Source organism: Ictalurus furcatus, chromosome 29 (genome assembly GCF_023375685.1).
Source record: "Ictalurus furcatus strain D&B chromosome 29, Billie_1.0, whole genome shotgun sequence".
Taxonomy (NCBI): domain Eukaryota; kingdom Metazoa; phylum Chordata; class Actinopteri; order Siluriformes; family Ictaluridae; genus Ictalurus; species Ictalurus furcatus.
The window spans coordinates 4,671,851-4,693,428 of record NC_071283.1 but is presented as its reverse complement, the minus strand read 5'-3'; the positions used below and the strand labels follow the sequence as shown (position 1 = coordinate 4,693,428).

At 39.3% G+C, this 21,578-nt stretch overlaps 2 protein-coding genes across 3 annotated transcripts; both read right to left on the bottom strand.

Annotated features, from left to right (window-relative positions):
- Positions 1 to 308: 308 nt before the first annotated feature.
- On the bottom strand, positions 309 to 10,176 carry LOC128604499 (contactin-associated protein-like 2). 2 transcript variants are annotated; one of them, XM_053619668.1, is made up of 4 exons: positions 9,449 to 10,176; positions 1,998 to 2,190; positions 1,017 to 1,088; positions 309 to 921 (listed from the first exon to the last, which is right to left on the bottom strand). In XM_053619668.1, the coding sequence occupies exons 2-4, from the start codon at positions 2,032 to 2,034 to the stop codon at positions 722 to 724; spliced, it is 309 nt and encodes a 102-aa protein (XP_053475643.1). In that variant the 5' UTR covers positions 2,035 to 2,190; positions 9,449 to 10,176; the 3' UTR covers positions 309 to 721. The 2 variants fall into 2 exon arrangements, with proteins under 2 accessions (XP_053475643.1, XP_053475644.1); XM_053619669.1 differs by lacking the exon at positions 9,449 to 10,176 and adding an exon at positions 9,292 to 9,356.
- Positions 10,177 to 16,141: 5,965 nt separating this feature from the next.
- clrn2 (clarin 2) lies at positions 16,142 to 20,933 on the bottom strand. The gene is made up of 3 exons (XM_053619670.1): positions 20,242 to 20,933; positions 18,651 to 18,830; positions 16,142 to 17,014 (listed from the first exon to the last, which is right to left on the bottom strand). The coding sequence occupies exons 1-3, from the start codon at positions 20,492 to 20,494 to the stop codon at positions 16,746 to 16,748; spliced, it is 702 nt and encodes a 233-aa protein (XP_053475645.1). The 5' UTR covers positions 20,495 to 20,933; the 3' UTR covers positions 16,142 to 16,745.
- Between the last annotated feature and the right edge of the window lie 645 nt (positions 20,934 to 21,578).

The following is a 21,578-nucleotide window of genomic DNA, read 5'->3' as shown; positions in this document are numbered from 1 at the left end:
AAAAAAAAGTGACAGTACTATATGAGTGTAAATGGACTAAAAGATTCAACTGAGAGCAGTGGTTTATCATTTCTTTATGAGAAACTGTATTTCATGTTGTGCTTTTGTTTTGATTTAGCCATATCCTTAATGGCACCCTCAGCTAATTCCTCCAGCACTGGTCTGGTTGTAAGGCTCATTATGTCCAGCGTTGCTGCTTAGAGATGTCTAGATCATGAAGACATCACTCGTATAGTTCATTTTCATGACACTGATGATCAAAGTAGTGTTGTTTCCGTCAACTTCTGCACAGCATGTTTCTAAATCCAACTGCAGCTAAGGATGGCCTCTGGATTTGATTTTGTAGCTAGAGGTCGAATGAGGTCAGAGAAGATTTGGATTAGTTCCATGACAGAGGGTGCATGTGTTTTTTTCTTCTTCCATCTCACATTCCCACTCATCAAATCTTCAGGCTCAATATTTTCCCAATAAAATCTGAATCAGAAGACGGCCAGGCCTGCGGTCATTGATCCCACTGCGGTCCTCGTACTCATCCACCCCCGTTGGCTCTATCATGCTTAAACAGCTGCACTTTTAGAAAACACTGAAGCTGGACTCCCTGACAGGGGGAGACAGAGAGACAGAGAGGGAGGAATAGAGAGAGAGAAACAGACAGGTACACATACAGTAGGGTGAAAGATGGGAGGGGGGGTATATTTTGATCCTTATTTAGATCATTCTGTTAGATGAACCATTCCTTCTTGCTCTCGTCGATGGTCTCTGTGAAATTGGGCTCAGTGCCGATGATAGCCGTGTCAGCTGACTCGGAGTGCTCTTCTTCTTTGGACTCATTGGTGTGGTGCGTTCTCTTGTGTCGAATCATGTAACGAATCAGGAACACCAGAGTGCACAAGATGCTGAAGATCACCACAGCAATAATGCCTAAATATCAAGAAGGGATTATCAGGTGACGTAGACATGAGCTTGAAACTTTGCCGATCTCTATGAAAGGCAAGATAAGATCTAATACTTCTTACCTCCGATGATTGCCGAATTCCTGTTCACCCCACCTGATATGACTCTCTCTTCATTGAATGGGAAACCAACACCTAGAGGGGAAAAAAAACACATTATATGTCTTATTATCACTTTGACAGTTGTACACAAAGTGCAGGTACTGTTTACCACGCCAGAGTCATTTGCTCACAGGAATGTTTTTTTAAAAATTATTATTAATTAAAGATAATACTTTTGGATACATCTATAGTTACTTATAATGTTGTGGAAAACAAACAACAAAACAAGTTATCACTTATGCTATAGCAGCTATAAACACTCATTCCTTCACCAGCCTCTTCCATAAAGTTAAAACAAAATAAAGCCCAAATCTCAACATCTTGAAGACTTTTTAACAAAGTTACAGCTTTAAACTCTAAAACGTCACCATATCAACAATTACGCACGTTAAAATTAGTTCATATAGAGCTTCCGCCATACAAGTCCATGTGAAGGAGTTACTATAGAAACAATAACTTATTTGAATGAGCACACTAGTATAAACCTTTCAGCTGGAACTACTGTCAAAGCTGCTGTTCTACAGAATTAATCAACACCTTCTAACCAATGAGTCATGCACTTAATAATCAATGTTCTGTGCTTTTCTAAGGTGATCTGAAAGCACAGATTGAATCAAAGGCTTCAGTCCAAATGCTCCAATAGTGAGAAAGCAAATGTTTCTCCTGGTGTTTTTAAGGCTTTGCAGCTTGGACAGAGCTGACATTTTAAAATGCTCATGTCTGCAAGTGCAATGCCACAGTTATTTCTTGTATGCCACGTTATCAATTTAAGCTGCATTTTCAGCACCAGTCATTTTACATGCTCTAATAGTAATAAGTGAAAGTGTCTGGACTTGGGTTCAAATGTCTTCACTCGTCAGACCTGATGAAGCTCATGAGATAATCATAAAATAAATTGTTATTATTATATTATTATTGGGTGGCCCGGTTCCTGACCTTTACCTCCATTCAGGTGCCAGGGTTGAGTGGCGGTTGACATTGGTGAGACGGTGAGAGGTGAAGGACTGCAGTCGGACTTGGTGGAGCAAGTGATGAGCGGAAAAGCTGCTTTCAGACGCTGTTAAACTGCACACGAGACTGGCAGTCTATGGAGCCTTCTCAATAATCAATCCCAAGCAATGAATGTGACCAGTTTCTGCAGGACGTGGAGAAACAGAGGAGTCAGGATATATAGTGTAGCAATCACCATCATCAAAGTCCTCAAGCAAAATCTCATTACATAAGTAATAGTAATTCTGTTATTCTTCGGTATTGTCTGATAATCTGTCCGTTGTTTGTCCATTTCAAAATGCACAAAATAAATCACACCCAAATGATACCGACAAGTGAAGAGTCGTGTGCGTTTGTGTGTACCCAACAATTATTAGCCTGTGTACTGAACTAAATGATAACTTCATATTCAGTAGCATTCGCAAAAAAGCGCACAAAGTGGGAGAATTTACCCCGGATGGGACCCCAGTCCCAGGAGACTTTTCACACACAAGAGTAATTTAGTGTACTCAATTTTTTTTGGACAGTGGGAAGAAACCAGAGAACCCAGAGGAAACCCATGCAAACATGAGAACAACATGAGAAAGAGAAATCCTGCTTACTGCGCCACTGTACCACGCTCATTACAATTTATTACTTAAATTTACAGAACAAAATCTACACTACATTATCACTGCTGCTGCATTGTGCTGCATTTGTTCTGTATAAAGTGACTATTTTATCGGATGCAGCTTGAATTTCAGTGGCCACTTATTGATTCTGCAATCCTGGAATGCTGCTTCCTTTAAATGCTTTCTCAGAACTTTCAGTGAAAGGTACTGCTTGTCCAGTCATCAATGCAGACGTATTATCTAATTCAGAGAACTGCAGTGGACTGAGTCACCATGGTATGTTAGGTAAGCACAGATTCTTGAAAATAAGCTCTATTTTATGAAGCGAACACATCGGCTAAGACGCAATATTTTATTATTTACACTTTATAAGAAAGGGGCATGTGAAGTGGACTATTGGACCACAGCACACTCATTACACTACATACATATAATTGCATCACATACATATTTTATGAAGCAATACAGGAAGATTGGTGCCAGGTGTATGTCAAAACCCCACTGCTATTAGCATTACTTCTCATTACTATTAGCACAATCTGTTGAATTCTTGTTTCGTATTGGTCAGAAGGTGTTGAGGCAAATCACAGGTTTATATTATATTCATGCACTCTCTTTCATATATTATCACGTCTGTAGTAACTGTGAATTAGACCAGGTCTTATATGGTGTGTGGATTTGAGAAGTCTATTTCGCATTTCTGGAAGTTTCCAGTGTCAGCTCTTTCTAACAGTGAAATGTAAAGATTAAATACAATTAGAAAAAAAACTTTTGTCAACTTAAACCTGTGAAAAGTGAGCTCACAATTTTTTTTTAAATATAAACCCTTTATAAATTCTTCAGCTTTGCTTTCTAAAAGGTTTATGCACGGCTTATGAATGTGTTATAAAGACTCTCTTACCAAAAATAACATAAGAACATAACAGTCTTCCTAAACCTCCTTCCTGTTTATTAGACCAGCTATTATTATTAGTAGTAGTAGTAGTAGTAGTAGTAGTAGTAGTATTTATAACACCAGACATTAAATACAGTCAGTTCTGCCTTAAAAGCCTTTATATGCTTCAGTAATAAATAGGTTAGATTCAGCGAGAGTAAAAACAGACCTTTCTTCCTTCATTACCTAAAGAAATAGCAACATACATTACAAAATCCAAATGAATCAGTGGCAGGAAGCTATAAGGGCATGCTATCAATCTCTACATAGTAAAATGCCAGATAAAACACTTGCTCAGTGTTGATGTCAGTCTATGTCATTAGACTGCTTCATTTAAATGTGTGTGAGGTCCCTTGATATTACTTCACAATATGAGAAAAGCTGACCTGGTGGTCTTTTTTTTTTTTTTAAATAAGCTGAGGCCATGAATGCTTCTCAAGATCTAGTTTGTGGCCACAAAGTACTTTTTTTAATGAGAGGAATCAATGGAAATCGTTCATCGTGGCTATAGGAACCGAAGTATGGAGATGACTGATAACATTATAACATTATTATAACATTATTACTTTATATCAATCTTGGAAAGATGTAATGGAGTCACTGGCATTACAACATGGATACCATTAGCCTGTGTCATCTTAAGCACTTTTTATTATTTTTTTCACTTGTTCTCATCAAAGAATTCACTGTAGTGCGTGGATTCAATTAGAACCTTCCCACATCATGTTAAATCCTGGGCTCAAGTTACAAATTTAGTGGCCACAACATAGCAAATATTGACTCATGGCATCAATATATTAATTTGTGGCCATGCCTTATTAGAAAATAACCACCATGTTAGCTTAGAAGCTCGGTAAAATACTGCTAATCTGCTTAAATCCACATGAATATTGCCTTTATAGTGAAATACTGAAGGGGAATCCAGCAGTATGCAGTGCTTAATTATTTTTCTACTGGCTCTCCATCCATCCATCCAGCCTCCTTATCAGCCTGCTCGCTATCTTCTCAGCAATCCTTCATAGGCTTAATCACTTAAACACAGCACCTCACCTCTAGATGTCCCTTTCTCTATGAGACAATCTCACACTCTATTCAAAACGTTCAGTTTTCCCAAAAAGTACAGTCCATCCAACGTCTGTCTCTCCCACAAAACCACCGTGTCAGGAATAAACACTTAGGGACATGGTGTTACAGGAAAATAATGAATGACAGTGTGGAGTTATGTGGCCTGACACAAAGTGGAGTAACCGTTACCCCTCAAATGTTGATTAGTTTCCAATTAACCACACATGCGGAAGTGGTTTATTCCTCTTAAGTTTACACTAAGTCTGCAGAACAAGTTCCTGTTCCTGTTATCACTTACATTATAGCAGCTACAAACAATCATCCCTTCACCAGCCTCTCTTTTTTCTCTCTTGAAGCATAAGACCCCCCCAAAAAAACCCCACAGCGTATCATGTTCCTGAGAAATCCCGAAGACATTTTAGTGGCAGAAAACATAACGAGTGTTTCAAAAAGCTGGCACTGGAGACTCCTTCCATAAATGCTGAATAAGCATCTTCTCACACTTACAATATCAACAATTATACATGCTTCTTTGTTAAATAACATGTTTTAAATCCATTTACTGGGCTTCACTTATAAGTCTTAATGTTTTCAAAGGCCAGACTGAACAAAAAAAAAATTTCTCACCACATTTAGAAAAGATTTGGTAGGATTTTCTTTGTACTCATGGGCATAAGTTGATGCATTTCAAGCAAGCTGATTTACATTTAGTGACAGCCAAACTCATAGCAGAAAACCACAAAATGATGACTAAATGGTGAAAGAGCGCTTCCTAAGTGTGCCGTGTGTCTTCCTCAGCCATTGCAGTGTTTCGGCTACCATAGACACACACTAAGGTGCCATTACTTTTGTTCTAATTAAATGGCTAGTCTTACTTGTCTTAATTGCTGTTTGTCAAGTCGTTAATATGAAACGACTGCGTTTCAAAACATATTCATTAAAAATTGGTGTGTAATTGAAATAAATAAGCCAGTACGTATAGGATATTTGTTTTTTGTTTTTTTGTGATTGTTGCGATGCACCTTGCTGAGTTTTTGTGCTTTTTTATTTGTAGAAAACTACTTGAATTGGAAAATGAGACCTTTTTGCTGTAATCATGTTCGATGCACATGAATCGAAGAGGGCTTTGGCTGAATGCATGCTGTGATCAGATGACGCGTCTTGGCTCAAATCTGCCGAAAATCTGCGGTATTTTTGAAAAAGTGGAAGCTCCCCTGAACATTGCGACGTTTCCTTGATTTTGTTTTCATTTCTGCAATCGCAAAATCACAAAATCCTGGAAGGACCGATAAGCGATTTATACTTGACCGTGTAATCCGTGTATTAAATTGCAGTAACTCATAGAAATGATACAATTTGGAGCCAGTCAGTCGAGGTTCACGTTAGTGAGTGAATCAACATCTTCTGACCAGTCTGATTTGCGATTGAATTCAACAGAGCTGTGGTATAAAATAAAATAATTTTTAAAAAATCACACTTTGTAAACATGTCTTTATATACAGTACATGCGTGTAATGTGTGATATTTTTATTCACTGAGTGCCTTTGGCCTAACGAAAAAAAAGCCCTACATGAATAATAATGTATTGTTATTGCATTTGAGTAGTTCTGATTACATTTGAGGATGTTGGGGTGTTAAGATGGTGGTTAATGAGATTCAAGGTCAAAAGCAGCTCAAAGCTGAGATGTTGATCGTGATCGATATGCCAGTGGAGCACTGTATCAGATATTACGTAGAAAAAGGTCAGTTAAAAAAAAAACCCTACTGTCTCTTGTTCCAGCTCACAGTAATTATGATGTGAAATTAATTCATTAGCAAATAAACAGCACTACAGGCAATATCTATAACAGATAACACATCCGTTTTAAATATTAGCATTTAAATTTCAATTAGCGTGCTATATACCAAAGATTGCTAATATTTCTGTAAACTTTGTTTTAATGGTCTGTCTATGTCTTTTATTTAGACACATGATAAACGCTAAGATTACAATGTCCATCTGTAGTAAGGTTAAAATCCAGTCTGTTTCATTACAGAAAAGAGATCGGCCTTGGCTTAATTGCATTTCGACAAAACAGTACTCTCGGGGGAAAAAAGGAGCAAAACTGTACTTTTCCTTGTCATCTTGATACCTTTAGTATGTATCTTTTATTCAGGAAGGTGCATGTGGTGTACCTTTAAATAGCTTTTAGAGTAAAGGCATGCACCAATTATGTATAAGTATAAAGATACAGTGAAAAGGAAAATGACCATTTTAGTACCTTTATTTCTGAAAGTGAGACAAAGAGAGTGAGATGAGAGTAGAATATACTACATATTATTACATTTCTACACATTGCAGTTCTTCTATTTTTCTATTTTATTTTGGTATTAGTCTCGTCCTTCTGTCACTACTATTTTTCATTTATAGAATGTTTATTATTTGCTTATTTTGCAATTTAATTAGTTAATTTTGTTTTCTCTTTCTTTCTCTCTCTCTCTCTCTCTCTCTCTCTCTCTCTCGCTCTTTTACATTATACAGTAAAGCATGTTGAGCCTCATTTTAAATATTTGAAAGGTGTCAATGACAAAGTGAGATACATTTTAATAGGACAGTGTGTGGATTTTTTTTTATATACCTAATAGAACTCTTTAGAAATGTTCTTCTTTCTTGGAGGCACTTCAAGAGTCTGAAATGTTCATTCATTCCTTTCTGTCACAAACACTAATAATAATAATAATAATAATATAAACTAGAGCTGAAAGCAGTAATTAAGGGTCCAAGCATTTTCTGGCCCCACCTTTTATCAACTCATGGGATTTTGCCTCACTTCCGGTTTTCAGTTAAATCCGAGCTTGTTTGTTAACATCAGCTCATGTTGTCAAGTTTAGTGTCACATCGTTGCCAAGACATTCCCTCACTTCCTGTTTGGGGACTTCACCAAACTTGTTGGTGCATAATGGACAAACTGTTCTACATATTAAAAATCTGAGAAGCAGGTTTTGTTTGGGTTGGTCTTACAATGCTGTGATTCAAATTTTGTCATGATTGACCAACATTTGTCAGAGAAGAAATGAACCAATGCTGAAGAAAGTGGAACCATGTTTCTATGATGTTGTATTGCAGACTTGTTGATAAGATAACAATTCCCTCATTACAGCAGCTCAATTACACACACAAAATAATCCGATAGGAATGAATACACATTAAATAGGAATAGAATTGAAAAAAAAAATGTCTAAAAATATATATACAATAGGAATAGAATAATGCAAACGTATGTCCAAATTTGGCCTATTGGTGGCGCAAGAGTGCTTGAGGGACATACATAAAAATTGCCGTCGAGGTAACTGAGACTGTCCTCTATGACTGTGCCAAATTTCATAATAAAGGATGCAAAGCATTCTATGGGCTGCCATAGATTACTATGTGGAAGTATAATAATAATAATAATAATAATAACAACAACAACAACAACAATAATAATAATCATAATCATAATCATAATAATAAGAAAGTAGAAACATACAGTTACAAACAATAAGGTGGATACAAAACTCTGGTGCTTGGCCCCCTAATAATAAGAACACAAAGCAGAAAATGATGCTGCATTAGTGAGAAGGCAATTTGTAATCTTAATACGTTGTGCGTGTGACTTTTAGTGTTGCTTCTTCAGCCCATTATTAATAAAGTAATTAATTTTATTGACCATTAATTTATTCATTAAAATATTATTATTATTATTATTTTAAAACAGATATTTAGATAAGCATGGCCACACCAGCACCTTTGCAGTCACCACTGCAGAGGTGAGTGAGAGAAAAAGGGGAGCAGAGAGAAGGGGGTGGTTAAAAAGGGGGTGCTTTCAAAAGGGTTGCCATGGAAACAAATGGAAGTTTATGCAGCAGGAGTAGAGAAATGGAGCAAGAGAGGAAGCGATAATGAGTCTCCATCACCCCCATCAACACAAACATTCATTTCACACACCCCGTTCATCCTGCTAACTCAAATTTGCTCTTGCAAATCTGTCTTATCATATTCTGTGGTAGCAGCAGGACGGGGGGGAGGAGGATTCGGTCGGGAGGGGCAACAAACCCGGGTATTGCTGTCTGACCAAGCATGAATAGATTGTGTGTAAATTATATATATGATACACAGTTATCACGGACATATTTCATGTATTGCTGCAGAGATGGAGATGAAAGGGAACTGAGGTGATAATATGATGGCGAGAAGAAAGATCAATTAGAGTGTTCAAACTAATGAGAACTAAATAAGGATAAATGTATCGAATAAATATTATTACTGAGTATAGACCTGCCTGTGCGTGCCTGTCCTTCCAGCAACCTTCTAATGCATCTTTGCTAATTCTTTGCTATCTATCGCTCCCTCTTTCTCTCTCAGACACACTCACACACACACACACACACACACACACGAGATCTGAGCAATGCAGGACAGCTGCAGAGCAATCTCTCACACCGACAGCACTAACCATTAGTTCACAGCTACATCCTCCGATATATAGAGATGCGATGCGGGAGCATATAGCTATAAATAACATGCAAGACAAATAATCATTATCATAATAAGTCATAATAAAAAGCGAGCGTTACCTATAGCGGTGGTACGTAGCAAGGTAACCTCTCAACTAACCTGTGTGTTTCTGTTCTCCTCCACACCAGCTGCTGTGTGTATGTGTATGCGTGTGTATGCGTGTGTATGCGTATGTGTGTGTATGTGTATGCATGTGTGTGTCTGCAGCTCCCATTCAGCTTCTGCAGCTGGAAGAAAACCTGGACAGTAGACGTACCTACAGCCCGGATCTGGAGTCTAATCTCACCCTCTGATGATGTCAAGCTGGCCTGTAACAAAGACCACACAAATACACACACACACACACACACACATTTATAAAGCAAATCCTACTTACAGAGTGCTGAGATTGACCAGACAGATCGAATCAAGATGCCAGACAGAGCAGCTAAAGATAATCTGCACACTGCAGTGTGGTTTGATTTATTTTTGAACCATCTGGGCATCTGGAAGGGGCATGTGGGCATTTATGCCAGGACGCACTGTTGCAGAATGAGTATTAATCACGTTGGCACAACATTCTACATAAAATACACACACAAAGACTTACTATGATATACAGTAATATATACAGTAGGTAACACAAAGAACTTTGTCCTGAAGACTGTCAGTTCCATTTGCAGCTTTTAACTCGGACCGTTTTGAAGCGCTGACACTGGAGACTCCTTCCAAAAGTGCTAAATAAACATCACCTCACGTAACACCTCACTAGCATGAAATTGACTGCAGATTATCTTGTGAATTATTGCACTCCTACACTCGACACCCTGCATTTAGCCACCATGTTTACACATATTACTGCATTTATATTTTGCTACTGCTATATATGACTACTCACTGCTATTACCAGAATTGGTGCAGTGAATAATAGGTTGGTGTGTCCTGCATTCAGATGATGTGAGCAGAGTTTAGCTGATGAGATCCTCTGGTGCTCAAATGCTTTTTCCCTTCACTTGCACTATTGGTGCTATTCATTTCAAACGACAAGCAAATATTAGTGAAGAGGCATTCATGGGAAGACCTGTACCTGCACATTCATTCACATTCAGGTCAAGAGTTTCCGTTAACATTCACATCAAACATCATAATGGGGAAAGATGTGCTCTTTAAGTATGGCATGGTTGGTTGTTTCCAGAGGATCTAGGACCACCATTTCACCTAGTGGAGAGAAAGTATATAATTGTATGGGATATAATTATATACTCGCTTCATAGCTGGGAACCAGGAGGTAATCCTCACAGAAATGTGATTCTTGTGATAACATACCGCAGTAGGCAAGATCGACAATGCCATCAGGAAAAAGAGTGATGATGTCCTCAAACCTGTCCTTGGACTGGACCTCCACACAGACCTCGAACAGGACAGGGAAGACCTCTCTCCGCATCATTTCTTACACTCACCTGGGGCTCAGCTAACCACCTGTAATGATTTCATAGACTGTATCTCATAGACTGAGTCTGCTTTCAGAATTGAAGGGTAGCAACACGAGACGATGATGCAGTAGATAGCGTTGCCGCCTCAGAGCTCCAGGGTCCCTGGTTCCTCCAGTCCACCCAAAAACATGCCAATAGGTGGATTGGCAAAGATAAATTGCTGTTAAATGTAAGTGCTTGTGTAATAGTGTGTCTGTATGGTGCCCTGACAAGGACTAATGTCACATCTATGAGGTATTCCCTCTTCACGCCCAGTGTTCCTGGAATAGGCTTCAGGTCCACCATGACCCTGACCAAGATAAAGCAGTTACTGAAAACGATGGGAATGAAAGAGCACCAGATAAAATAATTTTGTTTATGGCCTTTTTTTCACATTCAAGAAACAATGAATAGACTTGCTCCTGGCTCATACAGTATACTGCTATCTGTGTTAGAGAAGGGTGGAACGACCTTGACAAAGTCCCACACTGGTGGGCAGCATTTGTCTCAGATCCCTCGAGCTAACAGCTGCCCTGATAAGCATCTGGGGTTTTCAGATGCACAGTAGATCAGCTCACACTGTGAGATGAGAAGCTCAATGAGAAGCTTAATTCAAGTTTATTCATCCCACCGTGACACAAAACCCTAGTTATGCCTACGATTGGATCTTCATTCAGTACATTTCTGATCACATGACCTTGGACGGATCATCAGGTGATCTTGGTCTCTAAAGCTGTCTTATTAAAGTATACAAGTCAGACAGGCTGGATTATTTATGCTCCCTCAGTGAGAGCAGAAAAATCCCAAATGCTATGATGCAGGTACAACTGCTGAAACCTCCAAGAAATGTCCCACTTACTGATGAAGCTGCAACAGCAAATGGGTGTGCACTGAAGACACTTGAGCCCTGATGTAAGCCTCCAACATGGTACACCAAGGAGGAATGTCTTTTATTCATGAGCCTGAGGCTGTCATGCAGACATCAACGAGACACAATGGTACTTCATTGTCTCAACTGTGACTGTGAAGGTCAGCCGACTGTACACCACAGAGACTATTAGAAACGTCCCGCGTGAACTGTTAGCTAGTTCGTTTTCTCAGGCTGACACACAGCGTCTCATTTTCAAGACGTAGGCCTCTGGTTTGTGTAGCTTAAATGATACACTGCCCCTGTTTGTTTGTTTGTTTTTTTGGCCGCATAAGATCAGTTCTGCTTTCGGAAGATGCACCTCTGAGTCTATATGCTTCAATACTGAAGAGCTTTTAAGTTTTAAGAGAATGTGTCCTCAGGCACAGTCTTTTCATGTGTAATCTTACTAATGGGGGGAGAGAAACACCATTAACATGACTGTCTCGGTAGAATAAATGATCTTTTATACCTTTTACACCTCTGAATTAGGAAATATGTTTGATACAGCAGGTGAGTTTCCCATCACAATGTCTGAGGCACATGCATAAGCGCTAATATCAGTACCCAGGGTTGCCAGGTTTGAGCAAAATTTCTACAGACCTATATTTCAAAAACTATACAAAAAACCTGAAACTATCCCCAAAATTTCAGCATTGGAAAATGGAAATCTTATTTTCCCTCAGCCTTTACAGAGATCATGACAAGATCATTATGGTGCGCGTGCGTTTCTGATGCAAGGACATTATCCCCTCAATAACCCCCCTTTTCATCTCCTAAACTTTGTATACACCTTATAATAGAAATGGTACTGTATATCATAGACACACTGTCTGCACTTACACTTTGCCTTTGTTTGCATAAATGTAAGCTATTATTTGCTAGATCTTGGCATCCATGTTGTATTTAAACTAGCTGGAAAAGTTGCTTGGCTCCTGAAAAAGGTTCGGCAGAAATATGACCTTGAACACTTACAGATAAATGGAAATTCCTTTATGCCAGGTCCATTATGATAAAGTGCTCTGGAGTCCTCAGTAATCCTTAGTATGGACTCTCTTGAATGAGCACCATTAAGACTTACTTCACAAAAATGGAAATATCTGGTTCATAGATATAACATTCACTACAGACCACAGAGGGAATTCATAGCATTCAAACAACAACAACACACATCACTTAAAACCCCACCTACAGCAAAATTGCTCAAAAGCCTCAAAAGAGTTAATTACAAAAGACTGCTTTCATTTCCTTAAACTTCATTTTCATATTCTTATGATGCTTATGTTGATGCTTCTAATTCTTCTAAACGTCTGTCTGCATATTCTGGTCACATGCCATTTCTTGCACGGTCTATATTAATCTTTGTTAAATATATGTGTGCAACAATTATTGGCACCCCTATGAATTCATATGAGAAAAATATATTTGAATTATATTCCCACAGATAGTTTTTTTTAGTACACCTGGGTGACTAGGAACAGGAAATTGTTCAACCATGACTTCCTGTTTCACAGGGGTATAAATATGAGGTAACACATAGGCCAAATTCCCTTAGTCATTCATAACAATGGGTAAGACCCAGGAACATAGCTGTATTTGCGGCAAAAAGTTGTTGAGCTTCACAAAATGGGAAGTGGCTATAAGAAAATAGCACAAGCATTGAAAAAGCCCATTTACACCATCAGGGTAATAATTAAGAAGTTCCAGTCAACTGGAAATGTTATGAATGAACCTGGAATTAGACCTGTATCTATATTGTATTGACGCACTGTGAAGAGGTTTGTTCGAGTGGCCAAAAATCTCCAAGGATCACAGCTGGAGAATTGCGGAAGTTAGTTGCGTCTTGGGGTCAGAAAGTCTCCAAAATTACAATCCGAAGTCACCTACATCGCCACAAGTTGTTTGGAAGGGTTTCAAGAAAAAAAGCCTCTACTCTCATCCAAAAACGAACTCAAGCATCTTCAGTTTAAGATTCAAATGGGATCGGGTTCTATGGTCAGATGAAACCAAAAGATATTAGAATGAGTGTATTAATATAAACCTGTGATTTGCCTTGTAGACAGCACTACTGTCAGAGCACCAATGAAATAATCAACACCTTTTGACCAATCAGATTTGAGAATTCAACAGCAAATCAACTGTCATATAAATGAAATGATTGTCTCAATGTTATCTCATTTATCTGTCAGCAAAAAAAGAAATATGAAATACTACAAAGATCACGTGTGCAAATATGTATCTGTTCACAATACATTATACAACATCTTGTATTAAAATATGAACTAGGAAACATTCTGGAAGTTCATTTTGCTTTTTGACTTTGGGCTCCATCTGCTGGAGAACTGCTTTCTTTGCAGTTAAATCCACGAGCACTTTGAATTTTAACAAGTTCCTCATCACTTTGAAACTGTATGCATTCTCCGAGTTATCATATACTAAATGTGATATAAAGTTGATCTGCAGTGTGTGTTACAAGGAAAATATTCTAATTGACCTGAGGTGTTCAATTGACTTGGCGGTTTCATTCTCAGCTACATAACATTCTTGCTAGTTTCACTGTAGTTAATGCATAATTCATGGTAGTTATTGAATAACATGCTCTAGGATGAATAATAAGCCAAAAGTTTAAGGGGGGTTTGACTATAAGTGAATCTGAGGGAGTGGGGCAGTTGATTCCACTCATTTGTGTTTAGGTTGGAGAAATTGTGAATGATACCTCCCTCTCAGGGATGAATTAGTAAATCCTGGAACCTCTCAGGGATGAATTAGTAAGTCCTGGACCCTCTCAGGGGTGAATTAGTAAATCCTGGATCCTCTCAGGGATGAATTAGTAAGTCCTGGACCCTCTCAGGGATGAATTAGTAAATCCTGGAACCTCTCAGGGATGAATTAGTAAGTCCTGGACCCTCTCAGGGATGAATTAGTAAATCATGGACCCTCTCAGGGATGCATTAATAAATCCTGGACCCTCTCAGGGATGAATTAGTAAATCCTGGACCCTCTCAGGGATGAAGTAGTAAGTCCTGGACTCTTCCCATCCCACTATTCAACCCAACACATACAAAATAAAAAAATTAAAATAAAAAAACACATGCATTACTACATTAGACATCCATTAGGAGTTTCATCCACCAAATTCCAGTTCTTTATCAAGCTTCCCGTTTTCATTTTTCTTTTCATCGATACACTTAGAGTGGGTTTATGGTTATTCCCCCACCCCATCCACTTATCTAGCTCCAGTCAACAAGTGATTCGTTTCAAATTTGTATCCACACACCCAAAACAAATTTCCAATTTCTTTCCACTTACATTCATTGGATTATTTTCTGTGCATTTTGTGGTGTGTGACAGCGCAATAGTGTGATCATTCATTTCAAACCTACGCTCTTTGAGGGCCCCCTGGTGGCCAGGGATCCTGGGCATGTGCTCAGTAAACCCACTCAGTAATCCATGCTTACACCAATTCCTTTCCAGGTGTGATCTAAAACTGCACTGATGAGGAGCCAGTGGAATAATAACGAAATTAAGCTGTTACCTTAACTAAGGCGACTACAGGCTGGCCCTGAGAGCGATTAACCACCATGAAAACCATCTCCGGGGGACTAAACGGGTTTTAAAGACCCTTGCTAGAGATAAGAGATAACACTCCAGTTCGGTCTGGGAGATAAACAAGGGCCGTTTTTATTATATATTTCATTACATTTTAAAATTGTATTAACTTTATCCCCAAGAGGGCACTAAAAGGAATCTGGACTATCATTAATTATTAAAGGCCTGACTGGGGCAGTTTGACAGTTTAATGACCCTCTGGTCACTTGTAATGGCACCACACTGAGGGAGTTTCAAAGGCTATAGTGCTTGATGATGTCAGTTTCATTCGTGTGCGTACTGAGATCCCCCTCCTACACACTTTCTAACACATGGAAGTATAGATATGATTCACGCTTACTCAATCCCTGTTCAGAAAATTTCATTACACAATCAACAGTGGATAAGTCAGCAGTGGAATATACCATTGTGGCATATGATGTGTGTCTGGATCTCTCGTTCCTTACACTGTTGCTGGCCAACATTGGCCATTTAATGGTCTTCCCTCAACAACAAAAACAAAAACACATTCTCCGGAAATAGAAAAGACAATTTGCGCTACTACAAATGCTCTCAGTTTTCAGTTTGAATACTTCTAATGATTCCAACCATGACGTAGTGGCTCAGATGTGGCTGGATTTGCTGACAAGCCTCACTCATTCCCATTCCAGGATCAATCACGCAATCAACATGTGTAGTCTTCATCTTTCCCACTTGCTTCGTCTTTGTAATAGGATCTCCAAACAGAACAACGAAAAAAATGATACACAACCTCATATTTTCTCATTTTGTTTTGTTTTGGCACAACACGTGCCCCATAATACTGCAGCCACTAGAATCAGACTCATCATTAAATTCCTCGTTTTAGATCCAAATGTGTCTATTTCATTTAAATAAATTGAATCTATGACAAAAAAACATGCGTTTGTGTCAGATCTCGTTGAATAATTGCTTTAAAACAGTGTTTTATGTCATAATAAATTGTGTTTCCCAAAACATTCAGTCTAGGGGTTTGCATTAATGTTCCTACGACGAAATATTACAGCAACGTTATAAGAATAATAACATTTCAAATACGTTCTTTTTTTTTTCTTCAGTGCGCTATTTAAATAAAAAACCTTTATAGAGGATAACCCTATATAGCTGGACATATATTATTTATTTATTCAAAAATTACAAATATTCTGAATCTTCCATATCGTCACACTTCAATTCTTCCATGCTCCCTTTTTTTTTGCTTGTTTTTTTTTTTTTTTTTTTTGGTTTTTATTTGCATTAATAATAATTCTACAAAGTGATTAATTTAGATTAAAGTGGAATGCTGCTGCAGTTCTTTCAAGATGGAGATCTGTCTACACAGAATGAGCCGATTCAATGCACTTTTATCATTAAAATGACGTAACATACACAAATATAATAGCGTGTCGACTCAGACGTCGTTACACACACGTTACACATGAACAATGAAACGTTTTCTTCTACAACATACAACCTTTTGTACAGGACAGCTGGTGTGCAGAGTTCAATATTCCTGCCAGGACAGTCTATTTTGCTCCTGTGTATTTCTACTCAAGTTTGGAGTCTATGTATTTATTTATTTATTTATTTCAGTACAGTAAATCATCTCCTGTTGTAGTAGGTTCCTCTGGTTTTTTGGTTTGTATTTTGGGCAGATGAATTTTGCTTGAAGCGACCACCAGAATATTGGCTCCATGTGAGACGGTGCTGGCAACACAGAGCCAAAACGAGAATCCCAGGTTCTCTTCTAAAACCACCAGGTGGAACAGATTTTCATGAAAGTTCGCCACACGTTCTGTTAACCGGTGACACCGAACTGCTGCGATGAAACAGGCGAAGCCAAGAGAACAGAACAGAGCTGAGGAGGAGAGAGTGGGCGCCAGTGAATACAGTGTTTTATTTTAAAAAACAAACAAACAACGCATTTGTCGTAATTATTGGCACCCCGACAATATTTATGAACAAAAACAAACCGTAACTGAAGCACGCTGCGGTGTATTACATGTGTTTCACGTGTATTTTTATTGAATTTACTTTTTCACTTAAGTGTTTAGTCAGCAATGACCTCCTATTTCACTGGGCTACATATATAAGGTGACACCGGTTTTTATGTGATTGCTGCGGCTATTTTCATTTAATTTTCATTTGTGGAAAACTACTTGAATTGGCAAAATTGCAGTTGCACGAAATTAATTTGCACGGCCTTTCGCATTGATGTTTATTGGTAAATAAGACCTTTCAGCTGTACTCATGTTCGCACGTGAATCGAAGAGGGCTTTGACCGAATGCGCATGATGATGTCACATGACGCGTCTTGGAACAAATCTGCGGAAAATCTGCAGAAATTTTAAGAAATTGCGAGCTCCTCCGAATATTGCGGCGTTTGCTTGATTTTGTGTTAATTTTTGCGATCGCAAAATCCTTAGTCATTCATCAACATGGGGAAGATTAGAGAATACAACCGATGAAATGAGACATTAATAAAGCATACCTGAGACAATGGCTATGAAAATGCCCATGTCCAGTGTTAGGGCAATAATTAAGAAGTTTGAAACAACTGGTGCTCTAAAGGATCAGCCTGAGAGAGGATGCGAGTGTATTTACCCCCATGCACAGTGAGGAGGGTCAGGGTTGGAGATTTGTCACCAGTTAAATATACAATTAGATGCCACCTATATGAACCTAAATAACCTATTTAGAAAGCATGCCAGAGGAAAAGCCTTTGCTTTCATCTAGACACAAATGTAAGCACTAGATACTTCTGGAACTGGGTTCTGTGGTCAGTTAAGACAAAAATAAAGCTCTTAAGCAACACTCAGGGTGAGTTTGGCATAAAAAATGGATGGTTATACAGAAACTAAACCAATTCCAAGTGTTAAGTATGGTGGAAGCTCAGTTTTTCCTCCAAAGACCCTGGGAACTGTGTTAGAATACACGGCTTCTTGGCTACCTCTGCCAAGAAGCTACATCTGGGATGTGATTGGATCTTATAGCAGGACGATGATCCAAAACATGTCCAAAAATGGTTCAGTGACCACAGAATCAACCTTTGATATGGCCATCCCAGTCACATGAAGTAAAACCTGTGGAGTGAGCCAAAGAGGAGAGTCCACAAGAGAAAACCTAGGTACTGGTGGATCTGAAGAGATTCTGGATTAAGGAGTGGCCTCAAATTCCTTGCTCTGTAATCTCCAATCTCATCATGCATTATAGGAGGACACTCAACGCCGGTATGTTGGGTAAGAGAGGTTGCACAAAGTACTACTGTAAATGGAGGGGTACCAATTATTGTTTTTGTTTTTTTCTGAGAAAAAATTGACTTCAGTGAAATGTTAGATACCTTTCATGTGAGAATAAGGTACTTAACCACGAACACATTTTCATACTATTTAAACCCTTCATGACCAAATGTGTCATTAATGATGGAACTGACTATAGATGTACTATATAAAGAAAATACATAATACACTATTCGGTAGTTATTGGTAACCCACCTGCTATGAAGTTCCAGAGATAGAGGCCTAAAGGTCCTTTGATGGACTGGTAAGGCACTTTTCTGGCATTGTAAATGCAGAACGCCAGACTCACAAGTGCAAAGCCAATAGCAAAGAAGAGGAAGAAAATGATGATCATATGAAGACCACTGTTGACTTTCCTAATCAGTTTTGGGAAAACTGAAAAGAGAAGAAAAAACACTGTTAAATCTTACAATATACACAATATGGCCAAAATTATGTGGACACCTGACCAACATGGCCATATGTGTTTTCCCCCCAAACTGCTGCCACAAAGTTGGAAGCACGCAGTTGTATAGAATTGTATAGAATGTCTTTGCATGCTGTAGAATTACAATTCCCCTTTACTGGAACTAAGAGGCCCAAACCTGTTCCAGCATGACGATGCCCCTGTGCACAAAGCAAGTCTATGGTCGGGGGTTCAAGCCCCAGCACTGAAAGCTCAGGGTTACAGATCGGAAGGTCAGCGCCACTAAGCTGCCCCTGTTGGGGCCTTGAGCAAGGCTCTTAACCCTCTCCGCTCCAAGGGTGCCGTATAACGGATGACCCTGTGCTCTTACCCCAACTTCCTAACATGCTGGGATATGCGAAGAAAAAAGAATTTCACTGTGCTGTAATGTATATGTGATTGATAAAGACTCATTATTATCATTATCGTTATCATTACGAAGACATGGTTTGCCAAGGTTGAAGTAGAAGAACTCGAGTGTCCTGCAAAGAGTGCTGACCTCAACCCCACTGAACACCTTTGGGATGAACGGGAACACCGACTGCACCCCAGGCCTCCTCACCTGACATCACTACCTGACCTCACTAATGATCTTGTGGCTTAATGGGAAAATCCCCATTGCCATGCTCTAAAATCTAATGGAAAGCCTTCCCAGAAGAGTGGAGATTATTATAACAGCAAAGGGGGACTAAATCTGGAATAGGATGTTCAACAAACACATATGAACGCGATGATTCATTATCCACAAAATTTTGCCCATTTAGTATATTCATATTGTACTGTGCATCACACCCTTATAGTACATGGGCACATACTTAAATTGCTGAAATACATATAAAGTGTGTAACTTTTAACATGTACCAGTCTATAATATAATTGACAAAGTGAGCAACTAAATAAATAACTATAGATGGTTACAAAGAAAGAAGTGTCATTCATTAATCGATTAAAATTTGTCATTGTTGGCAAATTGCTGTGGTATAAGCGGGATAAAATACGCCAGGGCATGCTGTTATAGTTAAATAAGCCACTTTACTTCCTGTCGGGCCACATCACACCATCCTGAATATTTTCCTATATCAACACGCCCCAATAAAAGTGTAACATGTTTTGATATGCAAATCATCATAACATTTCAATTCATATGCAAAGTAGCTGATGATGTACTCTGGTGCCTTCTAGTGACTTTTTTTTTTTTGAGCATGCTACTTTGGTAACACTGGTGGTAATTCGGGAACCTGTTTTCTTTCCATCATTCTACCAGCTGGCAAAGATAGTCCACCAGTTTTGGGAGCTGCTCACATTAAACTGTGCATTCTTAAAAACACTTAAAATCCTCACTGTAAATTTTGTAACTACGACTGCCGAGACCGCATTTCCGTGTTTTGCCGCCTTGAAAAAGCCCGTAGTACATATCTCCAGTGAATTGCTCGAGCTCCGGCTTCGACGCGTTCACTAGATCAACCCCAGTTTGACACAGGATGGTCGCAGTGATCCAGCGCTCGGTGGAGAGCGCCACAACCAGGAGCACCACCGAGCCGATACTCAGTATGCAGCCTACCGAGAACACGATACGCTTCCACAGAGTCGGCATGGCTCCTTTCACACGCACTGTCCCGCCACATTCCTCCTCGATACTGCTATTCCAGACATCCACTGCTGAAAAAAGTCATGGAATTAGTCCACAGTCAGTCCATAAATACTTCCTTTTGGGATGTTTTGCTCAGGTAAATAAAGCAAGGTAAACTCTGTAGCTTGACACTAAATGAGGTAAAGACGAGGAAACCGAAGCCGAGTCGGGTCAAACGCAGCTCTCTCTCACTCCCTCAAAATGAAACCTTACACTTTAGCTGCGCTTCAGTTCCAAGCCAGGGGTTTTAATGCCCTCAGCCTCACACACACACACCCACACCCACCCACACACACACACACACACAAAGAGACAAATATTCCTATCCTTGTGGGAACATTTGGTCCTCACCAAGATATAAAAAGAACTTGGACAGTTGGTTGATATAAAAACATGACACACACCCACATCTACCGACCCACACTCTCCCGTCCATTTTCGATACCCCTTATCCTACACAGGGTTGCGGGGAAGCCTAGAGTCTATCCTAGGGAGCTGTACGGGGTGCCAACTTATCACAGGGCACAATCGCACACACTATGGACAATCAGCCTACAACGCATGTCTTTGGACTGGGGAAGGAAACCAGAGCACCTGGAGCAAACCCCTCACAGGGAGAACATACAAGCTCTGCACACGAAGGATGGAGGTGCGATTCAAACCCCTGACCCCGGAGGTGCGAGGCAAACTTGCTAAGCCACTAAGACACCATGCCCCCCCCCCCTCACATGCAATGCAAATGAATCCTCTTAATGACCTTATGCTTGGGTGCACAAATTTTACACAATGCACTCTTTTGATATTATTCATCGTTTAGCTCATAAACCTCGCCTATAGTCTATATCTAATAAACTATGGCGTACAGCATATCAGCGCACAGCGTAAGGTCTTTATATTTCAGCCTCATAACCTTGTCAAGTGAATGGTGAAGATAAAGGTCAGACGTAAGTGGGTCTTGGTCATGTCGAATAGATAGAAATGCTTCACTACAATGGCAGTCATGAAACTGGCTTGCATGTGAAATGTCCTTTAGCACAACGAGTGTGCT

Bases quoted from the DNA above. Each gene is read 5' to 3' on its own strand.
- clrn2 (XM_053619670.1), bottom strand. From the start codon at position 20,494: ATGCCGACTCTGTGGAAGCGTATCGTGTTCTCGGTAGGCTGCATACTG. The intron at 18,831-20,241 runs GTGAGGATTTTA...TTCTCTTTTCAG, and splicing joins TCGTAGTTACAAAATTTACA to TTTTCCCAAAACTGATTAGG. The intron at 17,015-18,650 runs GTGGGTTACCAA...TCTCCTCCTCAG, and splicing joins TCTCTGGAACTTCATAGCAG to CTCTGTTCTGTTCTCTTGGC.
- LOC128604499 (XM_053619668.1), bottom strand. From the start codon at position 2,034: ATGTCAACCGCCACTCAACCCTGGCACCTGAATGGAG. The intron at 1,089-1,997 runs GTAAAGGTCAGG...TTTCCCCTCTAG, and splicing joins ACCCTGGCACCTGAATGGAG to GTGTTGGTTTCCCATTCAAT. The intron at 922-1,016 runs GTAAGAAGTATT...CTTGATATTTAG, and splicing joins GAATTCGGCAATCATCGGAG to GCATTATTGCTGTGGTGATC.